Genomic DNA, 27,833 nt, shown 5'->3' with positions numbered 1-27,833 from the left:
TTTGGTCCACAAGGCACATAAGGTTTAAATTGTATGACAACTAAAACAAAATGGGCAATTAACCCACTAACAATAGGGAGGCCGGCCATGCTTAGAGAGGGATTGGGTTTTGGACTTATTACAAGTTTGCCACTCCAATGAAGGTAGGTATAAATGTGACTTTATAGCCTTTCTTCATTAGTTTTTTCTTTGAGGAAAGATGATAGAACTTTGGCTCTTTCTTTTTCTCTAGAGAGGCCGGCCACCATGGGGGAATTTACTAGCATCTAATTCTTCCATGATCATTCATCTTCTTTCTCAACCATCCTTGGTGTCGGAACTTAGAGGTCTCCAACTTTGGGGACTTTTGGAGAAACCAATTCTTCCATCCATATCCAAGAAGACATGGAGCCACGAAGCAAAGTTCCTCCATCCACATCCATGGAGCCAAGGAGCAAGGTGACAAAGGAAAGAAGGCCCTCACATGGATGATTAACCTTTGCTAAGAAAAGAGGTGCTTCAAAGGTATAAAGAAATCTCAACTCTTTCTCTTAGATCTTGAGTTGAGTCTTGGTTCACCATAACTACTAGGCTTTGAATTTCATGGGCAAAGTTTTGTTTTTGAGTGCATACAAGCATGATTCCGCCTTTAATTGTTAATTACATGCATAGATGTTGCTCAAATGAACTAGTTTGCACAAATACTTCCTTCAAGTGGTATCAGAGCCTAGGTCTAGTAGTTGGTGAATCCTTTTGGGTTTTGTATTTTCATAGTTTATGATTTGAATGTTGTAATTGTTACAAGCTTTATTCTTGCTTCTTTGATTGTAGATTTTGTTAGAAAATTTGCCATCTCAAATGTTGTAGATGTGGTTCATATGAACATGAATTTTGGAGCTAAAATTAGGTGCCTTTTGTTTGGGGAAATTCGGCCAAATCCATGGGTGGATTTTTTGGGTTCTTGTTTGTCTTGTTAAAAGTGTTTTAAAGTGACATAAGGAAACCCTAAGTACCCTAGTATGCTAATTGATAGGAGCATATTTACGCACCTTAGTTTAGCTTGTTTTTGTGCATTTATAGTGTTTTTCCTTAGTAAAGTAGTCTTTTAAGCTAGTTCTATGTGTTTTCAGGTTTTAAGGGCAAAGTATGCAAAATGATGCATTTTGGAGCCTTTTGGAGCAAATTAGAGCTTGGAATGGACATCATATGCTTGGAGCCAAGATGATGGACGAAATTGAAGATTTGAAGATGATGTTTCCTACTTGAACAAGGTTTCCTAGTCGAAGTAGGAAAGCGCCTAATTAAAAGATGAAATCCTAGTCAACAAAGGATTCTTAATTGAAGAAGGATTCCTAATCAACGAGGGATTCTTAGTTGAAGATGGATTCCTAGAAGAATGAAGATTCCTACTCAAATAAGGTTTCCTACTTGATGAAGGAAAGTCAAAATCCAAATGGTCTCAAGTGAAGCAACAAAGAAGTTTTCCAAGTCCAAGAAGGAAAAGAAGTCCAAGATGAAGAAGGAATGATGAAGACAAGGTTTCCTAATCCTAATAGGCAAAGTTTCCAAGTGCAATGAGGAGTCCTTATCCATTTGGGGCACTTTATCCATTTAGGATACCTTATCCTTGTTCTAGAAACCTTATCCATCCTTGCCGTGAGTTTTCCTTGCATTAGAGGCATTCTAGAAGCCTTATCACCTCATCTCCTTACCTGCCGCACCTAGGAAGCATTATCCCTTTTTATTTCTGATTTCTAAGCCTATTTCCTTGTGGATTTGGGTTATTCAAGTCCATATCTGATTACCCTAGGGTTTTAAGTGCCTATATATACTCATATTAACCCCTAGATTAGGATACCACCTCTCATACACATTCATTCATTCCAGAAATTCGTCCAACCCTCTCCACACCCTTGCCGCAGCCACCAAACACCTTTCTCCTTAGTTTGAAGCTTTGCCGCACCATCCCCTTCCCCTAAACACTACTACATCCCTCCATGACCATGCATCCATACACCTAAGGCCCTAAACCTGTCCCTAGACCTTTGCCGCACCAAGGAGGAGGAGAAGGAAGCTCGGAAGTTCATGCAATTCGAGTTCGCGTCGCTGGAATTTCTAGGTGTTTCTTTTCCTTTGATTTCAATGTTTAATTTCAATTCTCTTTGTTTTGTGCGTATGAGGAACTAAACCCCCCCCCTTGGCTAGGGGGGATTCGAAATACATGTTTATGCTTGCGATATGATTTGATTACTTCTAATTGCGTTTCATAAGTTGTGAATTCAATTTACTTATCTATGTGAATTACATTGATTTGTGTGTGTTGGTTGAGAGTGCACGCTAAATTATCATGCATAAATTGGATGCTAGGATATAAGGAAATTTCACCTAATCGTTATGGAATTATATTCACAAGTAGTAAAAGTTGATGATCTCAATTGCGTTAAGTAAATTCCTGGCATAAGTTTCATGCAATTCATAGTAACGAGTGCTTCGTCAATGCTTATGGTTTTCAAAGAACTTAATGATTCTTGCTTGTATCTCTATTATGCAATTCATGTAGGGAACTTGTGGGGAATGCTTTGGGTTGTCGTGTGCAATCATCCAATTCAATAACGTTAGGAAAATCTGAGGGTTAATTAGTGCAATTCACGGTTAATCTGGGGCGTTGAGAATTCATGGGTTATTGAAAAACAATTGGAAATCGTTTTATATGCAAGTATAACATGTGTGGAGATGAACCCCTTAGCTAGCTTCCCATCCATTCAATTCCATCCAATTCGTTTTTACAATCTGTTCTAATTTAAAAAGTTTGTTTTGTTTTTAAATTCGTCCAAAACCAATCCCCCTTTACTTTGTTGAGTCATAGTAGTTAGAAATCACTTTAGTTTGTGTTTTTAAGTGTCTTAGGTCAAGTTAAAACCAATTTTCGTCCAAATTCTTCTCTAGTGCTCAAAACTGCTCAGAAAGTAGTTTTAAGGCAGTTTTGAGTGTTTTCTTGCTGTTTTGAGTCTTTTGGTTTGTCTTAGTGTTTTAAACTTTAGTTTTGCATTCTTTGGGTCTAGTTTGGTGTTTTATATTGTGTTTTTACGTTTTTGAGTCAAATCCAAGTGATTAACAATCCCTCCTAATCCCCGGTCCAGAACGATCCCTACTTACATTCTTCACTACAATTGATAAAAAGAGGGTTTAATTTGTGTGCGTATAATTCTCGCATCAAATTTTGGCGCCGTTGCCGGGGATTAGCAAAGTTGCTAATCCCTTGGAGTGTTATTTTCGTTTTCTTATTAGATCAGATTCTTATGTTATTTTGTTTCTTGTTTTAGGTACTTGTTTATGACTCGGAGTTCTAATCCGGTTCACGAACATATTTTAGACTTTGACGACGATTTTGAGCGTGAGTTGAGACGTAAGAGGAAGAACCCGGAACCTAGTGAATCAAGTGCAAGTTCCGAGTCCGTTTCTGAATTTGAAGAAGAAGTGGAAGTCATGGCAGCGGACAACCGAACAATCAAGGAGCTTTCCGCTTCGGGATTGGCCAATGCCGCACCCTTGTGCATCCAATACCCAAGGGCGGCTCAAGACAAGACTGCCGAGTTCAAATTGAAGTCAAGCCTGTTACATCACATTCCGAAGTACCATGGGCTATCCATGGAAGATCCGAACAAGCACTTGAAGGAGTTTGAAGTCGTTTGCTCAAGCATGACTCCGGTGAACGTGGATGAGAGCATCTTGAAGATGAAGGCCTTTCCCTTTTCTCTCCAAGAGAAAGCGAAAGATTGGTTGTACGAATTGGCTCCCGGAACTGTCACATCATGGGAGAGCATGAAACGAGCTTACTTGGAGAAGTTTTTCCCAACTTCTCGAGTCATCCTCCTACGAAAAAGGATAAGTGGAATTCAACAAGATGAAGGTGAATCCTTTCCTACTTATTATGAACGTTTTAAATCTCTTGTTGCTTCATGTCCACAACATCAAATGAAGGAGGAACTACTTCTACAATACTTTTACGAGGGACTTCTACCTATTGAACGTCAAATGCTAGATGCCTCAGTAGGGGGAGCATTGGTGGACAAGACCCCTACGGCTGCAAAGATGTTGATTGCTAATCGAGCGTTGAACGCTCAACAATACGAAGGTGTTGGACAAAGAAGCATGCCACGACAACATCAAGTCAATGAGGTAAGTGCCATAACCGAACTTCAAAATCAAATGGCTAACCTTACTACGTTGCTTTCTCAGGTGGTGGAAGGTCCAAAAGTCAAAACCGTAGCTTCTTGTGGCGTATGCTCCATGCAAGGACACCCTACGGACAAGTGCCCACAATTGATCGAGAATGGAGGGTGGGAGACACTCAATGCCGTGGGATATGGCAACCAATACCAAACACATGGTGATCCGTTTTCTAATACTTACAATCCTGGTTGGCGTGATCATCCGAATTTCAAATGGCGAGACCCCCAACAAGGTCAACAACAAAGCGGATTTAGGCAACAACCCCCGGGTTTCTATCAAAAGCCGTTGGCACCACCACAAGCCCAAGCACAACCTGCCCAAAGCAATATAGGTAATTCAAGTGATAATGATAAGATTTTTCAATTACTTACTACTTTGACGCAGGAAGTCCAAACTCAAAACAAAGAGAGGCAAATCCAAGACAAGAGGGTGGACAACTTGGAGAAGCAAGTGGGACAAATTGCCGAGTTCATGGGGCAATTTCGTGAGCAAGGAAGGTTGCCTAGCTCAACGGTGGTCAATCCGAAAGGTGGATTCGAATCTGCAAAAGCTATGCATTTGCGAAGTGGAAAGCAAGTCGGATCTGACCTCAAACCATCCAAATCACGTTCCAACTGGGAGGACGAGTTGAGAATTGAAGAGGAGGAGCAAAGGCCACTCACGGCCAAGGTGGAACCAAATGTGCCGCAAGTTCCCAGTGATCCCAAGTCGTCCAATTCATCCAATAAAGGTAAAAACGTGTCAAGTTCGGTTCCTACTAATGATTTTCCTGCGAATGTTCCTTTTCCTAGTAGGTTTAAGCAAACAAAGAAAGAAGAAGCGGAAAAGGACATTTTGGAGACGTTTCGGAAAGTTCAAGTCAATATCCCCCTTTTGGATGCAATCAAGCAAGTCCCGAGGTACGCCAAGTTCTTGAAGGAACTTTGCACCAATAGGAGGAGGATTTCGACCAAGGAGGTGGTCAAAGTAGGTGAAAACGTCTCAGCCATCTTACAACGCAAGCTGCCCCCAAAATGCAAAGATCCGGGTAGTTTTACAATTCCGTGTGTTATTGGTAATTCTAGGTTTGAATCTACCATGTTAGACCTAGGTGCATCTATAAATGTCATGCCATATTCAATTTATGCATCTATGAACCTAGGAGCGTTGAAAAACGATGGTGTGATCATACAATTAGCCGATAGATCTCATGCCTATCCAAAGGGAGTTTTGGAAGATGTGTTAGTGCAGGTTAATCATTTGATCTTCCCGGCGGACTTCTACGTACTTGAGATGGATGAATCGGACCATGCCCCTTCATTGCCCATCCTCCTCGGAAGGCCATTCATGAAAACTGCTTGGACAAAGATTGACGTCTATAATGGCACGTTGACGATGGAATTTGATGGGGAAGTTATTAATTTTAATCTTTATGATTCTATGAAGTACCCTAGTGAGAATCATTCATGTTTTGCTATTGATGTAATTGACTCTTTGTCGCAGGACTATTTTGACAAATTGAACAACGATGCACTTGAATTGGTCATTGCACAAGGCATGGACAAGAAAAACATTGAAGCCACAACCATGGGAACCTACGGCATGCATGATCATTCTTTTGCCGTGCCCCCTAATGATGAGGTCATTGAGATGGTGGCTGCCCTCGAGTCATTGCCATCACAATCGGGTAAGTATTCGGACCCTATTTTAAGTTCAGTTTCGGCTAATAAAATGCTTCCCTCAGTTGTGCAGCCACCCACACTTGAACTTAAGCCGTTGCCTAGTCATTTGAAGTACGTTTTCTTGGGCGAGGATGACACGTTGCTCGTCATTATTTCATCCTCACTCACGGCACAAGAAGAGAGCAAATTGGTGCGAGTGCTTAAGGAGTACAAAACGGCAATTGGATGGACCTTGGCCGACATCAAGGGAATTAGCCCTACTACATGCATGCATCGCATACTTCTAGAGGAGGGGTCCAAAACATCCCGAGAGGCTCAACGCCGTCTCAACCCTCCGATGATAGAAGTTATGAAGAAGGAGGTAATCAAGCTTTTGGATTGTGGAGTAATCTATCCAATCTCAGATAGTAAGTGGGTCTCACCCGTTCAATGCGTTCCGAAGAAATCTGGAGTGACTGTGGTTGCAAATGCCGAGAATGAACTTGTTCCTCAACGCATTCAAACCGGTTGGAGGGTGTGCATCGATTATAGGAAGCTAAACGCCGCAACAAGGAAGGATCACTTCCCATTGCCGTTCATCGACCAAATGCTTGAGAGGTTAGCCGGTTATGCTTTCTATTGTTTTCTTGATGGTTATTCTGGTTATAATCAAATTGTCATAACACCCGAAGATCAAGAAAAAACCACTTTTACATGCCCCTTCGGTACTTTTGCATATCGTCGCATGCCTTTTGGTTTATGTAATGCACCTGCTACATTTCAACGTTGCATGATGAGCATATTTTCTGATTATGTTGAGAAAATCATTGAAGTGTTTATGGATGATTTTAGCGTGTTTGGTGATTCTTTTGATGGTTGCTTGCATAATCTTAGTTTAATCTTAAAACGTTGCGTTGAAACTAACCTTGTTCTTAATTGGGAGAAATGCCATTTCATGGTTAAACAAGGCATAGTTTTAGGTCATATAGTCTCTGAAAACGGTATTGAGGTTGATAAGTCGAAAATAGATCTTGTACGTCACTTACCCTCTCCAACTTCGGTTAGAGAGGTTCGTTCTTTTCTTGGCCATGTAGGATTCTATCGTAGGTTTATCAAGGATTTCTCGAAGGTTGCACAACCTCTTTGCCGTCTCCTACAAAAAGACGTGACGTTTGAATTCACCAAGGAGTGCACGGCATCATTCAACCAACTTAAGGAGTTGTTGACCACGGCACCCATCATTGTTCCACCGGATTGGAGTCTACCTTTCGAGCTCATGTGTGATGCGTCCGACTATGCTTTAGGAGCAGTTTTAGGACAAAGAAAGGACAAGAGGCCGCATATCATCTACTACGCCTCACGGACATTGAACGATGCACAATTGAACTACTCCACTACGGAAAAAGAACTTATTGCCGTTGTCTTTGCTTTAGATAAATTTCGATCATATCTAATTGGTACTAAAGTAATTGTTTTCACTGATCATGCAGCTCTGAAGTACTTGCTCACTAAAAAGGAGGCCAAGCCACGGCTAATTCGATGGATGTTGCTACTTCAAGAGTTCGACATAGAGATTCGGGACAAGAAGGGAAGTGAAAACGTGGTGGCTGACCACCTAAGCCGAATGGTGCACAATGAAGAGGCCCTACCCATTGCCGAGACATTCCCCGATGAACAATTGCTGTCCATTAAGGTTAGTGCACCTTGGTATGCCGATATTGTTAATTTTTTGGTGTCAAAACGTATTCCAAGTGAGTTCACTAGGCACCAACGTGATAAACTTAGGCATGATGCACGGTTTTATGTGTGGGATGATCCGTACTTATGGAAATTTTGCCCCGATCAGATTATACGTCGTTGTGTGCACGATTCTGAATGTCATTCAATTTTGAGTTTTTGTCACACATATGCATGTGGAGGGCACTTTGGCACACAACGCACGGCCCTCAAAGTGTTACAATGTGGATTTTATTGGCCTAGTATTTTTAAGGATGCTAGAACGTTTTGCTTAACATGTGATAAATGCCAAAGAATGGGTGGTATTAGTGCAAAGGACCAAATGCCGCAGGTTTCTATCCTAAATGTTGAAATTTTTGATGTTTGGGGTATTGATTTTATGGGTCCCTTCCCTTCATCGTATGGTTTCATGTATATTTTGCTTGCGGTTGATTATGTGTCAAAATGGGTGGAAGCCAAGGCCACCCGGACTAATGATTCTAAAGTGGTTGCAGATTTTATTAGAACTAACATTTTTGCAAGGTTTGGAATGCCACGAGTGATCATTAGTGATGGAGGGTCACACTTTTGCAATCGGACCATTGAAGCGTTATTGAGGAAATACCATGTCACCCATAAGGTTTCTACACCTTACCATCCTCAAACGAATGGCCAAGCCGAGGTTTTCAACCGAGAGATCAAGCAAATACTTGAGAAGACCGTTGGGCCAACAAGGAAGGATTGGAGCTTACGGTTAGATGATGCACTTTGGGCGTATCGTACGGCGTACAAAACCCCCATTGGGATGTCCCCCTTTCGACTTGTCTATGGCAAGGCGTGCCATCTTCCCGTTGAATTGGAGCACAAAGCACTTTGGGCCATCAAGAAGTTTAACATGAACCTCGATGAAGCGGGAAGTCAAAGGAGATTGCAATTAAATGAGCTTGATGAGATAAGGCACGAGGCGTACGATAATGCAAGCATTTACAAGCAAAAGACCAAAGCTTTCCATGACAACATGATCCGTGGGAAATCATTCTCAATTGGGCAAAAAGTGCTATTGTTCAATTCCCGTTTACGTTTGTTTCCCGGTAAGTTACGTTCTAAGTGGATTAGACCATTTGTTATTACTAATGTTTTTGTTCATGGTGCAGTCCAAATCCAAAGCTTGAAAACGGGACACGAATTCAAGGTGAACGGGCATCGTTTGAAGCCCTATTATGACACCTTTGTGGAGCATGCCGTGGATGACATACCCTTGGAAGCCGTGGGCCCTAGTAAGGAGTGAATAAGGTCTTCGTCCGGCTGTACGACGTTAAAGCAAGCGCTACTTGGGAGGCAACCCATGCATTCAACAAAGGAAGACCGAGAAAGCACTCCAATTCCAGATTTGCGTTCCTAAACTCTTCTCTTTGTTGTTGATTTTGTTTCTGCCATGTTAGGTTGTTAGATGTTGTTTTGTTTGTTTGTTTGTTATTTGTGTGAGTCTATGCTTGAAACATTGAGGACAATGTTTGATATAAGTGTGGGGGGGGTAACCAAAGTGTTTTGATGCAAATTCGTAGGGTTTTATCACCCATAATTTCAAATGTTGTTTCTTGCTGTTTTTAGGTGTTTTTAGGCTGTTTTGGTGTGTTTTAGTATTTGTTGTTCTAAAAATCCGAAAATCCCAGAAAAAATTGAAAAAAAATTGTTTTGAAAACCCAAAAAAAAAGTTGTTTTTAAGTTGTTTTTGTGTGTTTGTTTGTGTCTTAGGGTACCTTCCAACACAATGATGAGGATTCAGTTTGTAATTGCATGACTGTTAAAGAGAATGATTAACATGGATGAAAGTTTGATTTACTCTTTGTTTATGCTTGGTTGTGGTTATAACTTATGACTTCACATGTAATAAAAAAAAAAAAAAAAAAAAAAAAAAAAATTAGTTTTTGTAACATGCTTGAAGGAAGGAACTCAAACAAATGCTACAACCTTGTGAGACTTGAGCCTAAACGTTTATTTGGAGAGTTAAAATCTGTGCATTCTTGTTTTCTAAAGTCGTTGCATGATCTCATTATTCTTTGCTTGGTTACTACTTAGAAGGCGTTTCATCATTTAGTTCCAAATACTAGAACTCATGCCAATTTCATTCAAAACATGTTATTGAATTGCATAACACATATTCAAGATGAAGTTAGTAGTTACCACCATAGCCCAAAAGCCATCATTCCATGCATGTGTTTTTGTAGGTTTAACCCCGTTGAGCCTCGTTTAGCCTATGTTGTTTGTTAACCCACATTATCCTCACCTAGCCTAGATTAGGATTATCCATACCCTTGTTCTTAGAACGTAGTTAAGAATGACTCATGATGAATTCCTTTGGATCATGGTATTGCAGAAAGCTAAGTGTGGGGGAAGGATTCTTGATATGGGTATGTGCCAAAACTCATATTGAGGCACGGGTTAGGAGAAAAGAAAAAAAAAAAAAAAAAAAAAAAAAAAAAAAAAAAAAAAAAAAAAAAAAAAAAGAGAAAAATTCGTGCAAAATAGAAAGAAAAAAAAAAAGAAAAAGTTGTGAAAAGTATGAAAAGGAGTTGGAAGAGCATAAAAGGAGCTCTAAGTTGTTGGTTATTGAAGAAAGGGTCCAAAACGTTGCATTTGACCCTAAGTATGCATGTGTATTCCCCTTTGTGTTTAAAGTTATTTTCTGCACTCTAAAGTGAATTCTAAGTATCAAGTTCATTGCTTTGCTTACTATTGTTTAAAGAACGTTTGTTTTATCCTTTACCTTTCTTTGTTAGCCAATACCCCTAGCCCCGTTACAACCCTTGACTTTAATCTTGAGTGTTATGTGTTTCAATTTGTGGAGTTTAAAATTGGTACGAGCATATGGTGTCACTGGTTCTCGCATCTAAGTAGTAGCATTCCATTCATGAGATCATATTGATAAACATGCTTTTTCACTCCGAAAAGTGCTTTCTTTGTCATACATATATGTGAGCATTCGTTTTCATATTTACATCTATCTTCTCACATATAACTAGTATAGGGTGTGTAGTCAGAAAATCTGTGTGAAAATTGAGTGCATATCTAGTAAGGAATTGAGGAAATTCTCTAAGGCATGTTACTACATTCAAAATCATGTTTTAATTGGTTATTTGTGAACTAATGAGTAGTGACCATGATTAAGTAAATGCTTAAGCGTAAAGATGGCTAAAATCTGTGGGAATGATGATTTTTAACATGTCATGTGCATTGGAAATCCCTGAGGCGATTGTTGGAAGGTGTAGGTTGTGTTTTACTCGTTTTACTTCGTTTATTTACTTTGTTTCATTTTGTTTTGCTCGAGGACTAGCAAAAGCTAAGTGTGGGGGAATTTGATAGGAGCATATTTACGCACCTTAGTTTAGCTTGTTTTTGTGCATTTATAGTGTTTTTCCTTAGTAAAGTAGTCTTTTAAGCTAGTTCTATGTGTTTTCAGGTTTTAAGGGCAAAGTATGCAAAAGGATGCATTTTGGAGCCTTTTGGAGCAAATTAGAGCTTGGAATGGACATCATATGCTTGGAGCCAAGATGATGGACGAAATTGAAGATTTGAAGATGATGTTTCTGTTGGAAATGTTCCCTAAAACCAATCATATGATGATACTTTACGGACATTTCAGAAAGTTAAACTAATGTAGTTTAAATGTAAAGGGCAAAGATTATTGTTTGAGCCGTCTCATATAAATGTTATATGCTTAAACGATAAGTCCAAGGAATATGTGATTGGAAGAATGCGATCTAAAGAAGTTAGATTCATGAGACCATTCTTTCGTTGACACATCCTAAACGTTCCTGATCATAGGATTGTCAATTGGGCATTGACAGTCCGTTAAGATCAGTATGTGCTATGTCTTCTCTCAGGGAGAGTGACTAGTCTCGAGTCATTGGTGTGTGTGACATCAAGACAAGCACGTAGGTGCTCAATAGAGAATGAGTTCACTGAACACGATCAACGAAGAGTTCTCATATTCATGTCACATGAGAACTCATGGTTGGGATAATGCAAATTAGTCTTTTGACCTGAGGCATCACAGTTGTCTTGTGGTTAGGTCCTTAATCTTTGATTATGTCAAAGTCACTCCATCAGGAGGGTGTCCATGGCATCGTTTGGGTTAAGCCACTTAGCCATGGAGGCAAGTGAATGCGCAACAAGGGATCTCTAACCTTCAAACTGTTTGAGGGAGAATACTCTATGATATGATTAAGAATCTTTGGCCAAAGTATGAATGAGATTTAGGAATGTGTTCCAAATCACATTCAAGGTAATCATATAAGCACAAGACTCACATTGGATAGTATACATGAATAAACTATCAAACCAAACAATGTGGTCAAGAGTATTGTATTAGAGAAAGACCGTATTGCATTTGTAATCCTAAAACTGAATAGGTTCTCCACCTCTTCTGATTAGCTTGGGTAACCATGACATGCTGCTAGGCGTCAACCATGGTTTGTGGAAGCCCTAAAAGTGTATTATCACTAACGGGAGAATTGAAAGTAAGTTTCAATTCACAATCGATTAGAAAGAGTTTTAATCGCCCACTGCCTCGCTAAAAGGAACCTAATGGATCGTTCACCGAGTAAGGTAGAGTTTGAAGAAACAACGGAGATGAGTAAGAATAATTAAATGGTTTAATTATTTATCTAAGGCTAGGATTAATTAATATGTTAATTAATCAAACGAATAAGTTCGTTAAAGACCTCGGGTTAGTTTTGGGCCGCAAGGCCCAATGGGATTTGAATGTCAAGCCCATTAACTCAAGTTGTATGACAACTTGAATAAACAAAGGGCTTGAAAGCCCAATAAACCCTATAGGCTTGCCATGTTAGAAGAATAGGGCTTTTGGTCCATTAGGTCACTTATTTGAAGGGACTATATAAAGGACTTTATAGCCTAAAATTTAGATATGGTAATTTTTGGGGAAAGGATGAGAACACAAGCTCTCCTTTCTCTCTAAAATTTAGGCCACCTTGGAGGGATCATCTAGCAATCAAACTCCTCAAAGGTCACTCATTTCTTCTTCATTATGCCTTGGTGATGAATCATTAGAGGTTCTCAATTTTGGGAACTTGGAGAAACCTTTTCATCCATCCAAATCCATGGATCTAAGATGCAAGGAATGAAGGCCCTCTCTTTGGGTGATTAGCCTTTGCTTATGCAAAGAGGAATCTACAAAGGTATTGATTTCTCAACTCACTTTGTTTTGAGTTGAGTCTTGGTTCACCTATCTACTAGGCTTTGAATTTCATGGGTAAATGTTTTGTTTTAAGTGCATACAAGTATGATTCCGCCTTTAATTGTTAATTGCATGCTATTGATGTTGCTTAAATGAACATGTTTTTCACAAATTTTCCTTCAAGTGGTATCAAGAGCCTAAGTCTAGTAATTGGTGAATCCTTTTGGGTTTTGTAGTTCATAGTTTGTGATTTGAATGTTGTAATTGTTACAAGCTTTATTCTTGCTTCTTTGAATGTAAATTTTGTTAGAAAATTTGCCATCTCAAATGTTGTAGATGTAGTTCATATGAGCATGAATTTTGGAGCTAAAATTTGGTGCCATGTTTTTGGGGAAATTCGGCCAAATCCAAAGGGTGGATTTTTGGGTTCTTGTTTGACTTGTTAAAAGTGTTTTAAAGTGACTTTTGGAACCCCTATGTACCCTAGTATGGTTGTATGTTATTTCCCTTAAGTTTGAGTGGTTTTGGTATGTTTTTGGGTGAAGAATGTTCATGGAGCTCTTATGGGTTTTCATGGATGTTCTTCATTGTTCTTGATATGTTCTTGCCAAGAACAAAAGGTTTGGTGTTTTGATTCAAAGTTTTGATTTATTTCATAAAGTTTTTGTTTTGAAATATTTCTTATGTTTAAATATATTAGATATTTATTTTGAAAAATTAAAGAAATTTAAGTGGGTTGGTGTGTAATGATTTATTCCATTACACACACCCACTTACAAAAAACTTTGAAATTTTTATACACTTTGTTTCAAAGTGACCACCCTACTCAATTAGGGTCCTTGTGGGGCTTTTATGCAATTATATAAAGTTTTGATACTTTTGTGTATTTGCATTTTGACCCAAAAGTTTACGTTTTTACGTAAAGGTCCAAAATCACTAAAAGGACAAATTGTTTTGCTCCTTTAATGAAGTTTTATTTTTTGTGGAAATTTTTGGGTTCTAGTTGTAATTACATGAAGTAGTGGACTTTTGTGTTTTTACAAAGTGACCCCAAAAGTTTAAGTTTTTGCAAAATAGCCCAAACGTTGAGGTTAATTGCACTATGGCCCAAACAAGTTGAGGTCATAGCATTTTGGCCCAAATTAGGTAGAGAACAAAAATTGTTTTGTCTCTTTAAATGAGAATTGGATTTTCATTTCATTTAGCTCCATCTAAATCAATTCTATGGATACAAAAACCAAATGAAAATGTTGCATTCAAGTTTAATTAGTTAAAGCGTTAATTAATTAAAGAAAGGGTGATTATGAACCTAAGCCTACGATAATTGAGCTATGTGAATGGCCGTTTCAAATTTGTTTGAACCATGGGAATGAGTAGATTAAATTTTGGTTGTAATTTGATATGATCAATTGTTGTAAAAGAGCATAAGCTCTTCTTTACTTTAAAGTAATTTGATTTGATCAATTGTTGTAAAAGAGCATAAGCTCTTATTTACTTTGAAGTACTCCTTTCTTGTTTTATTCGATATGCATGAAATTGGAGTAGTTGGGTCCAACGCCCAATAAGACAACACGCCTTAATGTGATTAAACGCGTAACTAAAATCAATCACCATCCCTAGACCAAGATTCAACACTAGGCTCGTGTTGAATCGAATCAAAGGTTCATAGTCATCCTAAGGCCCTAAGGCAACTATATAGTCCATCAATGAATGCAAATCTTATGTTAGTAGTACCATATAGTCTTGCTTTAAAAACCGTTTTAAAAGCATAGTGGGAGTATTATATACTACTAAATCAATCATATGGACCAATAGTTGTAATAGGACCAAAATGTTTTAATTGGATTAAAATGTATGTTTATATGTGATGAGACCTAAAACCCTCAACAAACCATTATTAAGTTGATAAACGAGAGATGTTTTGAACATTTCTTCGTAGGCCTTCCACCGTGGTGGGCTCCAATCGTTTGTGACTCATGCACCGGCTTCACCCTATAATGGGGAAGTACAAGTATGTGCTTACATCCAAGAGGAGTCCATAAACATATGATGAGGTGAGTGTAGACAACGAGTATGACCAACATGATATAATTCTGAGGTTGTGCTTGAACCTCTACATAAACTAAGCATGGTGGGAATAACTTAACTAAGTGCAATGGTGCCAACATGATATAATTCTGAGGCATTCATTCTCTAGAGGCCAAACTAGATGGGTAATTACAAGAGTTGTAAATGACTAAAGTGTTATTCTCTCATCATTATTTTTGCTAACCAACATGATATAATTCTGAGGTGGGCTTGGTAATGGTGAGTCTCCCATACCCCGCTAAGAGTTCAACAAAACTCTCGAATTCCGATGAGGGATATGGAATTTGCCAAAAATAGTGGGTGGTGCTATTTGATTTAAAGACCCGAATCAAATGGCTTAAAATCAATCAATTTATATTCGTTATGTATTTGTTTACCAATATATTTGCAAACGCTATCCAAAACTTGACAAAGAAAAGCCGAATGCTTTAATTTCCGGACTTAGTTCTACAATCCCATAGATTGTCTTTAATGGCTTGTAGATGTAACTAAGTAGTCTCATCCTCACAATCTTCCTATTGATAATGTATCATTGGAAGAAAATGTTAGATAAGTCTAACATGAGAAGGACAACACTTTTAATGTCATAATTCTTCAAATACAAATTGTTGTATGAAGAAATAAGAGTTGCTTTGAACAACCCTTAATCAACACAAACTATTAGTGCTTGTTTCTTTGTTACATAAACAAGGAACTTTTGAAGTAAGCACAAAGGCATGGACGCTTTATGTGCCATGATTCTTCACTTACAAATTGTTGTATGAAGAAATGAGAGTTGCCTTGAACAACTCTTGAAAGTTTGTTATTATGTTTAGAACATAATGGTTGGTTGACAAAAATAGTCCATTTATATGGACTTATGATGATTTTGAATCATTGAGTGTTGAAGTGTTAAACCACTTAACGAGACGGAAGCTAGGCAAGGACTTCACCTTTGTGTCCCTATCCTAATGGTTCACTAAGTTTATTGTAAACTATATAGTGAACAATAACCGCACGCTCTCCAAATCGTTTGATGTGTATAACACATTTGAAATAAGTTTCAAGAGAGATAGTGGGAGTTTAGGGACCATGACTATTGTAGTCAAAAGGGAAGTCAAATGAAGAAAGCAAAAATAACTCCAAGGGAACAAACTTTCTTTAAGAAAGGATGGACATTGGAAGGGGTATTTGCAAGAAATGTCTTGCAAGTGTCAAGAACACACCTTTCGAAGGTGTTGTAATATGTTCTTGAAATAGTTCAAAACAGTTGGTTCTTCTACTTAAATGCTTGATTCCGTATTAGTAACTATGTTTTACAATTGTTGTAAAAGTGTGCTAATAAAAAGTAGAAGATTAATGAGAGAAGAGAAAGTACTTCACATTCGGAAAGTGAATAAAATATAGATCTCTGCGAAAGCGGATTGTACTTACTTCCTCATATGAACTACCAAAGAAATTGGAAAATACTAAAGATTGTCTTTACATTCCAATTTTAAGGAACTTAAATCCGTCACTATAGTAGAGATGGATAAATGTTTTGTTTGACAAAACATTGTTCTTTGTTAATCAATAATTAGATTATTGTAATTTAATTGGTTGTCTCTATAGTAGAGATGATGTGGTAGTTTAACTGTTTAGAATATAACGATGCTTAAAACCCAAAAGGTTGCAAGGTAGTGACTAATCCCAACTGAGTTGTGACACCTCTAAAACATAAGTTACGAGTTGGTCATAGATGGATGCTTTGGATCGTTAGATCCGGATCCAATACCTTCTTGTTAAAATTGTATAGAGGCGAAATGTTCGAATCTTTATTCTTTTGGAAAGAAGAAAAAATCACAAAGTTGTTGAGGTTAATTCACTTAGATGTTAGTGGCACTTGTCCACAACATAATACTACTCATGATGTATGACATTCACCGAAGATCACTCTCGGTTGGACTATAGTTTATTTTGAATAAACACAAGTCCGAATACTTTGCAAAAGGTTTCAAAGAATTCAAGAAATGTAAGTAGATGAGTAAGACGTCTAAAGTATTTACCTCCTTAGATTTGATCCAAGGAAAAAGTAACACTTTAGATTAATTTCCTTGAAAATATCAAAGAAAGTAGCATCGTAAGATAATGAATTTCTCCATTAGGAGAAGAATGAACATAAATAAGATTTTGTTCATTGGACATTATCAATTACCCATATATATATGATATATACTTCTAAGACATGTTAGTTGTAGAGATCCATCCATCATGGATCTTAGCAAGCTAGTGGGAGCTATAAGCGTCTTATGAGAAAAGATCAATTGTATGATTTCTCATAAAGATGTAAATGAATCTTTTGTTTACTAGGTTTACAAAAGATTAGTGGGAGTTGATCATATTCCTAAATTTGAATATATATACATGATATATATTAATTTTGAAAATGAAAGGAATTCTTCATCGTTAAAGTTATGACTTTAAACATTCTATAATGATAGAATGTATATGGGAGACATAGTCTATATACATGGGATGGAAATCTATAATGATAGATTTCAAGATATAATTGGATTATATCAATCCCTAAAATAGACAAGAGATGCTAGGAAGTTTCTCATATGATGATAAACTTCAATTAGAATGACAATTCTAGTGAGACTAGGAAGTTGTTCTTCTCAAAGGGAATGTACCCTTTGACTCCCAAAGAAATAATGCGTAAATAGAATCCTTTATGCATATGCAGAAAGGTGATTTATGTATTTCATATTGTATGAAAACATTGATATAAGTTGTACCTAGAACGGTACAAGATGATATCAGTGCAAGCCCAGGATCAGAACCATGGCAACTGTCAAGTGAATCCTTAGGTATTTAAGAAATACTAAGGATGGATTCCTCAAGAATGAGGAAGAATTAGAGTAACGTAAATGTATTAGATTATGAATCTAATCCATCATAGAATATCTCTTCATTATGAATGAAGTGATAATGAGATATCTCTTTATTATGACTAAAGAGATATTTGGGTGGAAACGTTAAAAGTAATGACTTTAATGTGTTCCATCATGTATGCAAAATATATTGCCATATAGAAGCTTACAACATTGTTGTTTGGATGGGAAAGTTCAGTTATGAACTCTCCATTCGGTTCCAACCAGAAAGTGTATGACACTAATGGGGCGATAGCTCAAGCCAGGGAATCAAGGTTTCATCAAGGTCCGAACTCAAATGAGAGACTGAACCACATGATTGAGAATCATGTATAATGGTGACGTCGTTATTCTCAAGGTTGCTTCTATGGATAACATATAGATATCCATTGTCTAGGCCTACTACTCAGCCATTTATGAAATGACTACAGAAGAGGTATCATCACTGATGACTAAGCTGATTGGCTCTAGTGCAAGTGGGAGATTGTTGGAAATGTGCCCTAAAACCAATCATATGATGATACTTTACGGACATTTCAGAAAGTTAAACTAATGTAGTTTAAATGTAAAGGGCAAAGATTATTGTTTGAGCCGTCTCATATAAATGTTATATGCTTAAACGATAAGTCCAAGGAATATGTGATTGGAAGAATGCGATCTAAAGAAGTTAGATTCATGAGACCATTCTTTCGTTGACACATCCTAAACGTTCCTGATCATAGGATTGTCAATTGGGCATTGACAGTCCGTTAAGATCAGTATGTGCTATGTCTTCTCTCAGGGAGAGTGACTAGTCTCGAGTCATTGGTGTGTGTGACATCAAGACAAGCACGTAGGTGCTCAATAGAGAATGAGTTCACTGAACACGATCAACGAAGAGTTCTCATATTCATGTCACATGAGAACTCATGGTTGGGATAATGCAAATTAGTCTTTTGACCTGAGGCATCACAGTTGTCTTGTGGTTAGGTCCTTAATCTTTGATTATGTCAAAGTCACTCCATCAGGAGGGTGTCCATGGCATCGTTGGGGTTAAGCCACTTAGCCATGGAGGCAAGTGAATGCGCAACAAGGGATCTCTAACCTTCAAACTGTTTGAGGGAGAATACTCTATGATATGATTAAGAATCTTTGGCCAAAGTATGAATGAGATTTAGGAATGTGTTCCAAATCACATTCAAGGTAATCATATAAGCACAAGACTCACATTGGATAGTAGACATGAATAAACTATCAAACCAAACAATGTGGTCAAGAGTATTGTATTAGAGAAAGACCGTATTGCATTTGTAATCCTAAAACTGAATAGGTTCTCCACCTCTTCTGATTAGCTTGGGTAACCATGACATGCTGCTAGGCGTCAACCATGGTTTGTGGAAGCCCTAAAAGTGTATTATCACTAACGGGAGAATTGAAAGTAAGTTTCAATTCACAATCGATTAGAAAGAGTTTTAATCGCCCACTGCCTCGCTAAAAGGAACCTAATGGATCGTTCACCGAGTAAGGTAGAGTTTGAAGAAACAACGGAGATGAGTAAGAATAATTAAATGGTTTAATTATTTATCTAAGGCTAGGATTAATTAATATGTTAATTAATCAAACGAATAAGTTCGTTAAAGACCTCGGGTTAGTTTTGGGCCGCAAGGCCCAATGGGATTTGAATGTCAAGCCCATTAACTCAAGTTGTATGACAACTTGAATAAACAAAGGGCTTGAAAGCCCAATAAACCCTATAGGCTTGCCATGTTAGAAGAATAGGGCTTTTGGTCCATTAGGTCACTTATTTGAAGGGACTATATAAAGGACTTTATAGCCTAAAATTTAGATATGGTAATTTTTGGGGAAAGGATGAGAACACAAGCTCTCCTTTCTCTCTAAAATTTAGGCCACCTTGGAGGGATCATCTAGCAATCAAACTCCTCAAAGGTCACTCATTTCTTCTTCATTATGCCTTGGTGATGAATCATTAGAGGTTCTCAATTTTGGGAACTTGGAGAAACCTTTTCATCCATCCAAATCCATGGATCTAAGATGCAAGGAATGAAGGCCCTCTCTTTGGGTGATTAGCCTTTGCTTATGCAAAGAGGAATCTACAAAGGTATTGATTTCTCAACTCACTTTGTTTTGAGTTGAGTCTTGGTTCACCTATCTACTAGGCTTTGAATTTCATGGGTAAATGTTTTGTTTTAAGTGCATACAAGTATGATTCCGCCTTTAATTGTTAATTGCATGCTATTGATGTTGCTTAAATGAACATGTTTTTCACAAATTTTCCTTCAGTTTCCTACTTGAACAAGGTTTCCTAGTCGAAGTAGGAAAGCGCCTAATTAAAAGATGAAATCCTAGTCAACAAAGGATTCTTAATTGAAGAAGGATTCTTAATTGAAGAAGGATTCCTAATCAACGAGGGATTCCTAGTTGAAGATGGATTCCTAGAAGAATGAAGATTCCTACTCAAATAAGGTTTCCTACTTGATGAAGGAAAGTCAAAATCCAAATGGTCTCAAGTGAAGCAACAAAGAAGTTTTCCAAGTCCAAGAAGGAAAAGAAGTCCAAGATGAAGAAGGAATGATGAAGACAAGGTTTCCTAATCCTAATAGGCAAAGTTTCCAAGTGCAATGAGGAGTCCTTATCCATTTGGGGCACTTTATCCATTTAGGATACCTTATCCTTGTTCTAGAAACCTTATCCATCCTTGCCGTGAGTTTTCCTTGCATTAGAGGCATTCTAGAAGCCTTATCACCTCATCTCCTTACCTGCCGCACCTAGGAAGCATTATCCCTTTTTATTTCTGATTTCTAAGCCTATTTCCTTGTGGATTTGGGTTATTCAAGTCCATATCTGATTACCCTAGGGTTTTAAGTGCCCTTATATACTCATATTAACCCCTAGATTAGGATACCACCTCTCATACACATTCATTCATTCCAGAAATTCGTCCAACCCTCTCCACACCCTTGCCGCAGCCACCAAACACCTTTCTCCTTAGTTTGAAGCTTTGCCGCACCATCCCCTTCCCCTAAACACTACTACATCCCTCCATGACCATGCATCCATACACCTAAGGCCCTAAACCTGTCCCTAGACCTTTGCCGCACCAAGGAGGAGGAGAAGGAAGCTCGGAAGTTCATGCAATTCGAGTTCGCGTCGCTGGAATTTCTAGGTGTTTCTTTTCCTTTGATTTCAATGTTTAATTTCAATTCTCTTTGTTTTGTGCGTATGAGGAACTAAACCCCCCCCCCCCCCCCTTGGCTAGGGGGGGATTCGAAATACATGTTTATGCTTGCGATATGATTTGATTACTTCTAATTGCGTTTCATAAGTTGTGAATTCAATTTACTTATCTATGTGAATTACATTGATTTGTGTGTGTTGGTTGAGAGTGCACGCTAAATTATCATGCATAAATTGGATGCTAGGATATAAGGAAATTTCACCTAATCGTTATGGAATTATATTCACAAGTAGTAAAAGTTGATGATCTCAATTGCGTTAAGTAAATTCCTGGCATAAGTTTCATGCAATTCATAGTAACGAGTGCTTCGTCAATGCTTATGGTTTTCAAAGAACTTAATGATTCTTGTTTGTATCTCTATTATGCAATTCATGTAGGGAACTTGTGGGGAATGCTTTGGGTTGTCGTATGCAATCATCCAATTCAATAACGTTAGGAAAATCTGAGGGTTAATTAGTGCAATTCACGGTTAATCTGGGGCGTTGAGAATTCATGGGTTATTGAAAAACAATTGGAAATTGTTTTATATGCAAGTATAACATGTGTGGAGATGAACCCCTTAGCTAGCTTCCCATCCATTCAATTCCATCAAATTCGTTTTTACAATCTGTTCTAATTTAAAAAGTTTGTTTTGTTTTTAAATTCGTCCAAAACCAATCCCCCTTTACTTTGTTGAGTCATAGTAGTTAGAAATCACTTTAGTTTGTGTTTTTAAGTGTCTTAGGTCAAGTTAAAACCAATTTTCGTCCAAATTCTTCTCTAGTGCTCAAAACTGCTCAGAAAGTAGTTTTAAGGCAGTTTTGAGTGTTTTCTTGCTGTTTTGAGTCTTTTGGTTTGTCTTAGTGTTTTAAACTTTAGTTTTGCATTCTTTGGGTCTAGTTTGGTGTTTTATATTGTGTTTTTACGTTTTTGAGTCAAATCCAAGTGATTAACAATCCCTCCTAATCCCCGGTCCAGAACGATCCCTACTTACATTCTTCACTACAATTGATAAAAAGAGGGTTTAATTTGTGTGCGTATAATTCTCGCATCACTAATATGGTATTTCCCTTAAGTTTGAGAGGTTTTGGGTGTCTTTTGGTGAAAAATGTTCATGGAGCTCTTATGGGTTTTCATGGATGTTCTTCATTGTTCTTGATGTGTTCTTCATGTTCATAACCAAGAACATAAAGTTTTGGGTGTTTGATTCAAAGATGTTTTGAATTTGTTTAAAAAATTTGTTTCTAATAGTTGATGTGAGATGATTTGAACTATTCACATCACTATTCATGTCAAAACTTTTTCCATGTTTCATGGACATCACCTATGTAACATCCCACATCGCCTAGGGGAGTGGATCCTGTAAGCCTTATATGTATATTCCCATCTCTACCTAGCTTGAGGCCTTTTGGGAGCTCACTGGCTTCGGGTTCCGTAGGAATTCCGAAGTTAAGCGAGTTTGCACGAGAGCAATCCCAGGATGGGTGACCCAGTGGGAAGTTCTCGCGTGAGTTCCCAGAAACAAAACCGTGAGGGTGTGGTAGGGGCCCAAAGTGGACAATATCGTGCTACGGTGGAGTGGAGCCCGGGATGTCGTGGGGGTTCGGGGCTGGATGTGACAACCTAACACCTTTTGTTTTAAAACTTGCAAAAGTGTCTCAACCCCACTCCTGTATACCAAAGCCGGCCACCCTATTAAAGTAGGGTATTTTGGGGGCTTTTATGCAATTACATAAAGTTTAGATACTTTTGTGTATTTGTATTTTGACCTGAAAGTTTACGTTTTTACGTAAAGGCCCAAAATCACTAAAGGACAAATTGTTTTGCTCCTTTAATGAAGTTTTTGTATTTGCTGAAATTTTTGGGTTCTAGTTGTAATTACATGAAGTAGTGGACTTTTGTGTTTTTACAAAGTGACCTCAAAAGTTTATGTTTTGCAATATAGCCCAAAAGTTGAGGTTGTTGCTTTTTGGCCAGAATTAGTTGAGAACAAAATAGTTTTGTATCTTTAAATGAGAATTAGATTTTCATTTCATTTAGCTCCATCTAAATCAATTCTATGGATACAAAAACCAAATGACAATGTTGTATTCAAGTTTAATTAGTTCAAGCGTTAATTAATTAAAGAAAGGGTGATTATGAACCTAAGCCTACGATAATTGATCTATGTGAAAGGCCGTCTCTCAAATTTGTGTGAACCATAGGAATGTGTAGATTAGATTTTGGTTGTAATTTGATATGATCAAATGTTGTAAAAGAGCATAAGCTCTTCTTTACTTTGAAGTACTTATTTTCTTGTTTTATTTGATATGCATGAAATTGGAGTAGTAGGGTCCAACGCCCATTAAGAAAACACGCCTTAATGTGATTAAATGAGTAACTAAAATCAATCACCATCCCTAGACCGAGATCCAACACTAGGATCGTGTTGGATCGAATCAAAGGTTCATAATCATCCTAAGGCCCTAAGGCAACTATATAGTCCATCAATGAATGCAAAGCTTATGTTAGTAGTACCATATACTCTTGCTTTAAAAACCGTTTTACAAGCATAGTGGTAGTATCATATACTACTAAATCAATCACATGGACCAATAGTTGTAATAAGACCAAATTGTTTTAATAAGATTAAAATGCATGCTTATATGTGATGAGACCTAAAAACCCTCAACTAAAATTGTTACTAAGTTGACAAGCATGAGAGTGCTTTGAACACTCTTTCGTGGCCTTCCACCATAGTAGGCTCCAATCGTTTGTGACTCATACACCGACTTCACCCTATAATGGGGGAGTACAAAGTATGTGCTTACACTTAGGAGGAGTTCTATATACATACATGATGAAGTGAGGTAGGCAACGAGTTTAGCCAACATGATATAATTTTGAGGCTATGCTTGAACCCTTACACGAACTGGCACGGTGAGAATGACTTAACTAACTGCAATGATGCCAACATGATATAATTCTGAGGCATCATTATCTAGAGGCCAAACTAGATGGGTACTTACATGAGATGTAAATGAGTAAATGTCTTCTCTCATTATTATTAATGCTAGCCAACATCATATAATTGCGAGGTGGGCTTGGTAGTAGTGAGCCTCCCATACCCTACTAAGAGTTTCCTCCAAAACTCTTGAATTCCAATGAGGGATATGGAATTTGCCAAAAATAGTGGGTGGTGCTATTTGATTTAAAGACCCAGATCAAATGGCTTAAAATCAATCAATTTATATTTGTTATGTATTTATTTACAGATATATTTTCAAACGCTATCCAAAACTTGACAAAGAAAAGCCGAATGTTTTAGTTTCCAGACTTGGAACCACAATCCCATAGATTGTCTTGAATGGATTGTACATGTACCTAAGTAGTCTCATCCTCACAATCTTCCTATTGATAATGTATCATTGGAAGAACATGTTAGATAAGTCTATCATGAAGAGGACAACACTTTTAGTGTCATAATTCTTCCATTACAAATCGTTGTATGAAGAAAAAAGAGTTTCTTTGAATAGCCCTTAGTTAACGCAAACACTAGTGATTGTTTCTTTGTTAAATGGACAAGGAACTTGAGAATTAAGCGCAAGGGCATGCACACTTTATGTGCCATGATTCTTCATGTACAAATTGTTGTATGAAGAAATGAGAGTTTCCTTGAACAACTCTTGAAAGTTGGTAATTATGTTTAGAACATAATGGTTGATTGACAAAAATAGTCCATCAACATGGACTTATGATGATTTTGAATCATTGAGTGTTGAAGTGTTAAACCACTTCTAGAGACGGAAACTAGGCAAGGACTTCATCTTTGAGTCCCTATCCAAATGGTTCACTAAGTTTATTGTAAACTATATAGTGAACAATAACCGCACGCTTTCCAAATCGTTTGATGTGTATAACACAATTGAAATAAGTTTCAAGAGAGATAGTGGGGAGTTTAGGGACCATGACTATTGTAGTCAATGGAGAAGTCAAATGAAGAAGATGAAATAGCTCCAAGGGAACAAACTTTCTTTATGAAAGGATGGACATTGGAAGGGGAATTTGCAAGAACCATCTTGCAAGTGTCAAGAACACACCTTTTGAAGGTGTTGTAAATTGTTCTTTAAAAGGTTCAAAATAGTTGGTTCTTCTACTTTAATGCTTGATTCCGTATTAGTAACTATATTTTACAATAGTTATAAAAGTGTGGCTAATAAGAAGTAGAAGATTAATGAGAGAAGAGAAAGTACTTGACGTTCGGAACGTGAATAAAATATAGATCTCTGCGAAAGCAGATAATACTTACTTCCTCATATGAACTACCAAAGAAACTGGAAAACCAAATATTGTCTTTACATTCCAATTTGAATAAGGAACTTAATTCCGTCACTATAAGAGATGGATGAATGTTTTGTTTGACAAAACATTATTCTTTATTAATGAATGATTGGATTATTGTAATCTAATTGATTGTCTCTATAGTAGAGATGATGTGGTAGTGTTAACTGTTTAGAATATAACGATGCTAAAAACCCAAAAGGTTGCAAGGTAGTGACTAATCCTAACTAAGTTGTGCACCTCTGAAAACATAAATTATGAGTTGGTCATAGATGGATGCTTTGGATAGTTAGATCCGGATCCAATGCCTTGTTAAAACTGTATAGAGGCGAAATGGTTCGAATGTTTATTCTTTTGGAAAGAATAAAGAATCACAAAGTTGTTGAGGTTAACTCACTTAGATGTTAGTGGCACTTGTCCACAACATAATACTACTCATGTTGTATGACATTCACCAAAGATCGCTCTCGGTTGGACTATCGTTTATTTTGAATAAACACAAGTCCAAATACTTTGCAAAAGGTTTCAAAGAATTCAAGAATGTAAGTTAACGAGTAAGACGTCTAAAGTATTTACCTCCTTAGATTTGATCCAAGGAAAAATAACACTTTAGAAGAGTTTCCTTGAAATATATCAAAGAAAGTAGCATCATAAGATAATGGATCTCTCCATTGGGAGAAGAACGAACTCGAATAAGATTTAGTTCGTTGGAAGTTATCAATTACCCAAATATAGGATATATACTTCTAAGACAATATGATTGTCATTTAGAAGATCTTCCAAAAATGTTCATGACTCCATAAACCAACTAATAATGTTGGAAACCAAAAATTTTCATGACTCCATAAAAATTTAGTTGGAAAGAAAGACAAGTCTTAATCATGTTGAGATTTGGGGTTGTGAGCTAATAAGCAATATTTGTTTGAGAACAATCTTGTGGGATATCCTTAAATTAACCTTTGGATATCACTTCTATAAACCAACTAACAAATGTAATTTGTTGGGTAGTTCATTTTAATCCTACAATAGGATTTGCCTAAGATAGCGCAAATGAACGAAAGATAGAACTCAAAGAATGGGTTCTTTGAGGGACAAGATGATAATCAACAAATATAAAAAACCTAGTTCCTACACCACTAGCTCCAAGGTAGTCAAGGAATTATAAACCGTCTCAGTTGAATGGTTTGAACTTTATGACTATGTCATAGAGTTACACCTCCTAATTCGAAAGAAATAAGAATGAAAATCCTTATGACTACATTGAGTGTATATAGAACATATACTCAAGGAAATGGTATAGTACCATTTGACCCAAAATAATGGAACCTTCATAGCTAAATGGTAGCTTAAGGTGACTACAATGAACGAAATTGGTTGACTTGGAAGAAACCATCCTTGACTTAGTCTTGGATTATGTGAATTCGAAGATTGCTAGCTACAACTAAATAATGATTCAATGTTAGGACATAATATGGGTTTCTGAAACCATTATCAAGATAGTCTTGATAATATATGTCTAAAACTAGGAATCACAAGACGTGTAAGTTGTAGAGATCCATCCATCATGAATCTTAGCAAGCTACTGGGAGCTATAAGCATCTTATGAGAAAGATCAAATTGTTTGATTTCTCATAAATATGTAAATGAATCTTTTGTTTACTAGGTTGACAAAAAATTAGTGGGAGTTAATCATATTCCTAAATTTGAACATATATATATGATATATTAATTTTGGAAATGAAAGGAATTCTTCTTCGTTAAAGTTATGACTTTAAACATTCTATAATGATAGAATGCATATGGGAGACATAGTCTATATACATGGGATCTATAATGATAGATTTCTAGATATAATTGGATTATCTCAATCCCTATTGATAGATGATAGATGAAGGAAGTTGCTCTACTAAAGGGGAATGTACCCTTTTGACTCCCAAAGAAGCATAATGCGTAAGTATAATCCTTTATGCATACGCAGAAAGGTGATTTACATATTTCATATTGTATGAAAAATGTTGATACGAGTTGTACCAAGATCGTTACAAGACGATATCAGTGCACACCCAGGATTAGAACCATGGCAACTGTCAAGTGAGTCCTTAAGTATTTAAGAAATACTAAAGGATAGATTCCTCAAGAATGAGGAAGAATTAGAGTAACGCAATGGAAGCGTAGATGTATTAGATTATATATCTAATATCGTATCCATCATTGGATGTCTCTTCATTATGAATGAAGAGATAATTGGATATCTCTTTATTATGACTAAAGAGATATTTGGGTGGAAACGTTAAAAGTAATGACTTTAGTGTGTTCCATCATGCAAAATATATCGCCATATAGAAGCTTACAACAATGTTGTTTGGATTGGAAAGTTCATTTATGAACTCTCCATTTAGTTCCAACCAGAAAGTGCTTCTAGTGTACCGACACTACCACACTAATGGGGCGATAGCTCAAGCCAGGGAATCAATGTTGAAGGAAAATTTTTGTTCTAGCTAAGAGCATGTGAGAACATTTGAACACATAGGCAAACTAATAACACTTTAAAG

General features: G+C 37.2%; 1 protein-coding gene across 1 annotated transcript in view; it reads left to right on the top strand.

Annotated features, from left to right (window-relative positions):
- Positions 1–3,312: 3,312 nt before the first annotated feature.
- The window catches only part of LOC148699381 (uncharacterized), a 29,054-nt gene continuing 4,533 nt past the window's right edge, over positions 3,313–27,833 (top strand). Inside the window, exon 1 of the mRNA XM_088698746.1 lies at positions 3,313–6,712. Coding sequence (XP_088554872.1) covers positions 3,313–6,712 — 3,400 coding nt within the window. The remainder of the gene's footprint in view (positions 6,713–27,833) is intronic.

Source organism: Pyrus communis, chromosome 1 (genome assembly GCF_041283825.1).
Source record: "Pyrus communis isolate YQ-2024b chromosome 1, ASM4128382v1, whole genome shotgun sequence".
NCBI classification, from domain to species: Eukaryota; Viridiplantae; Streptophyta; class Magnoliopsida; order Rosales; family Rosaceae; genus Pyrus; species Pyrus communis.
Note: the sequence above shows the minus strand (reverse complement) of the source record. Positions and strands in the feature narration are given on the sequence as shown.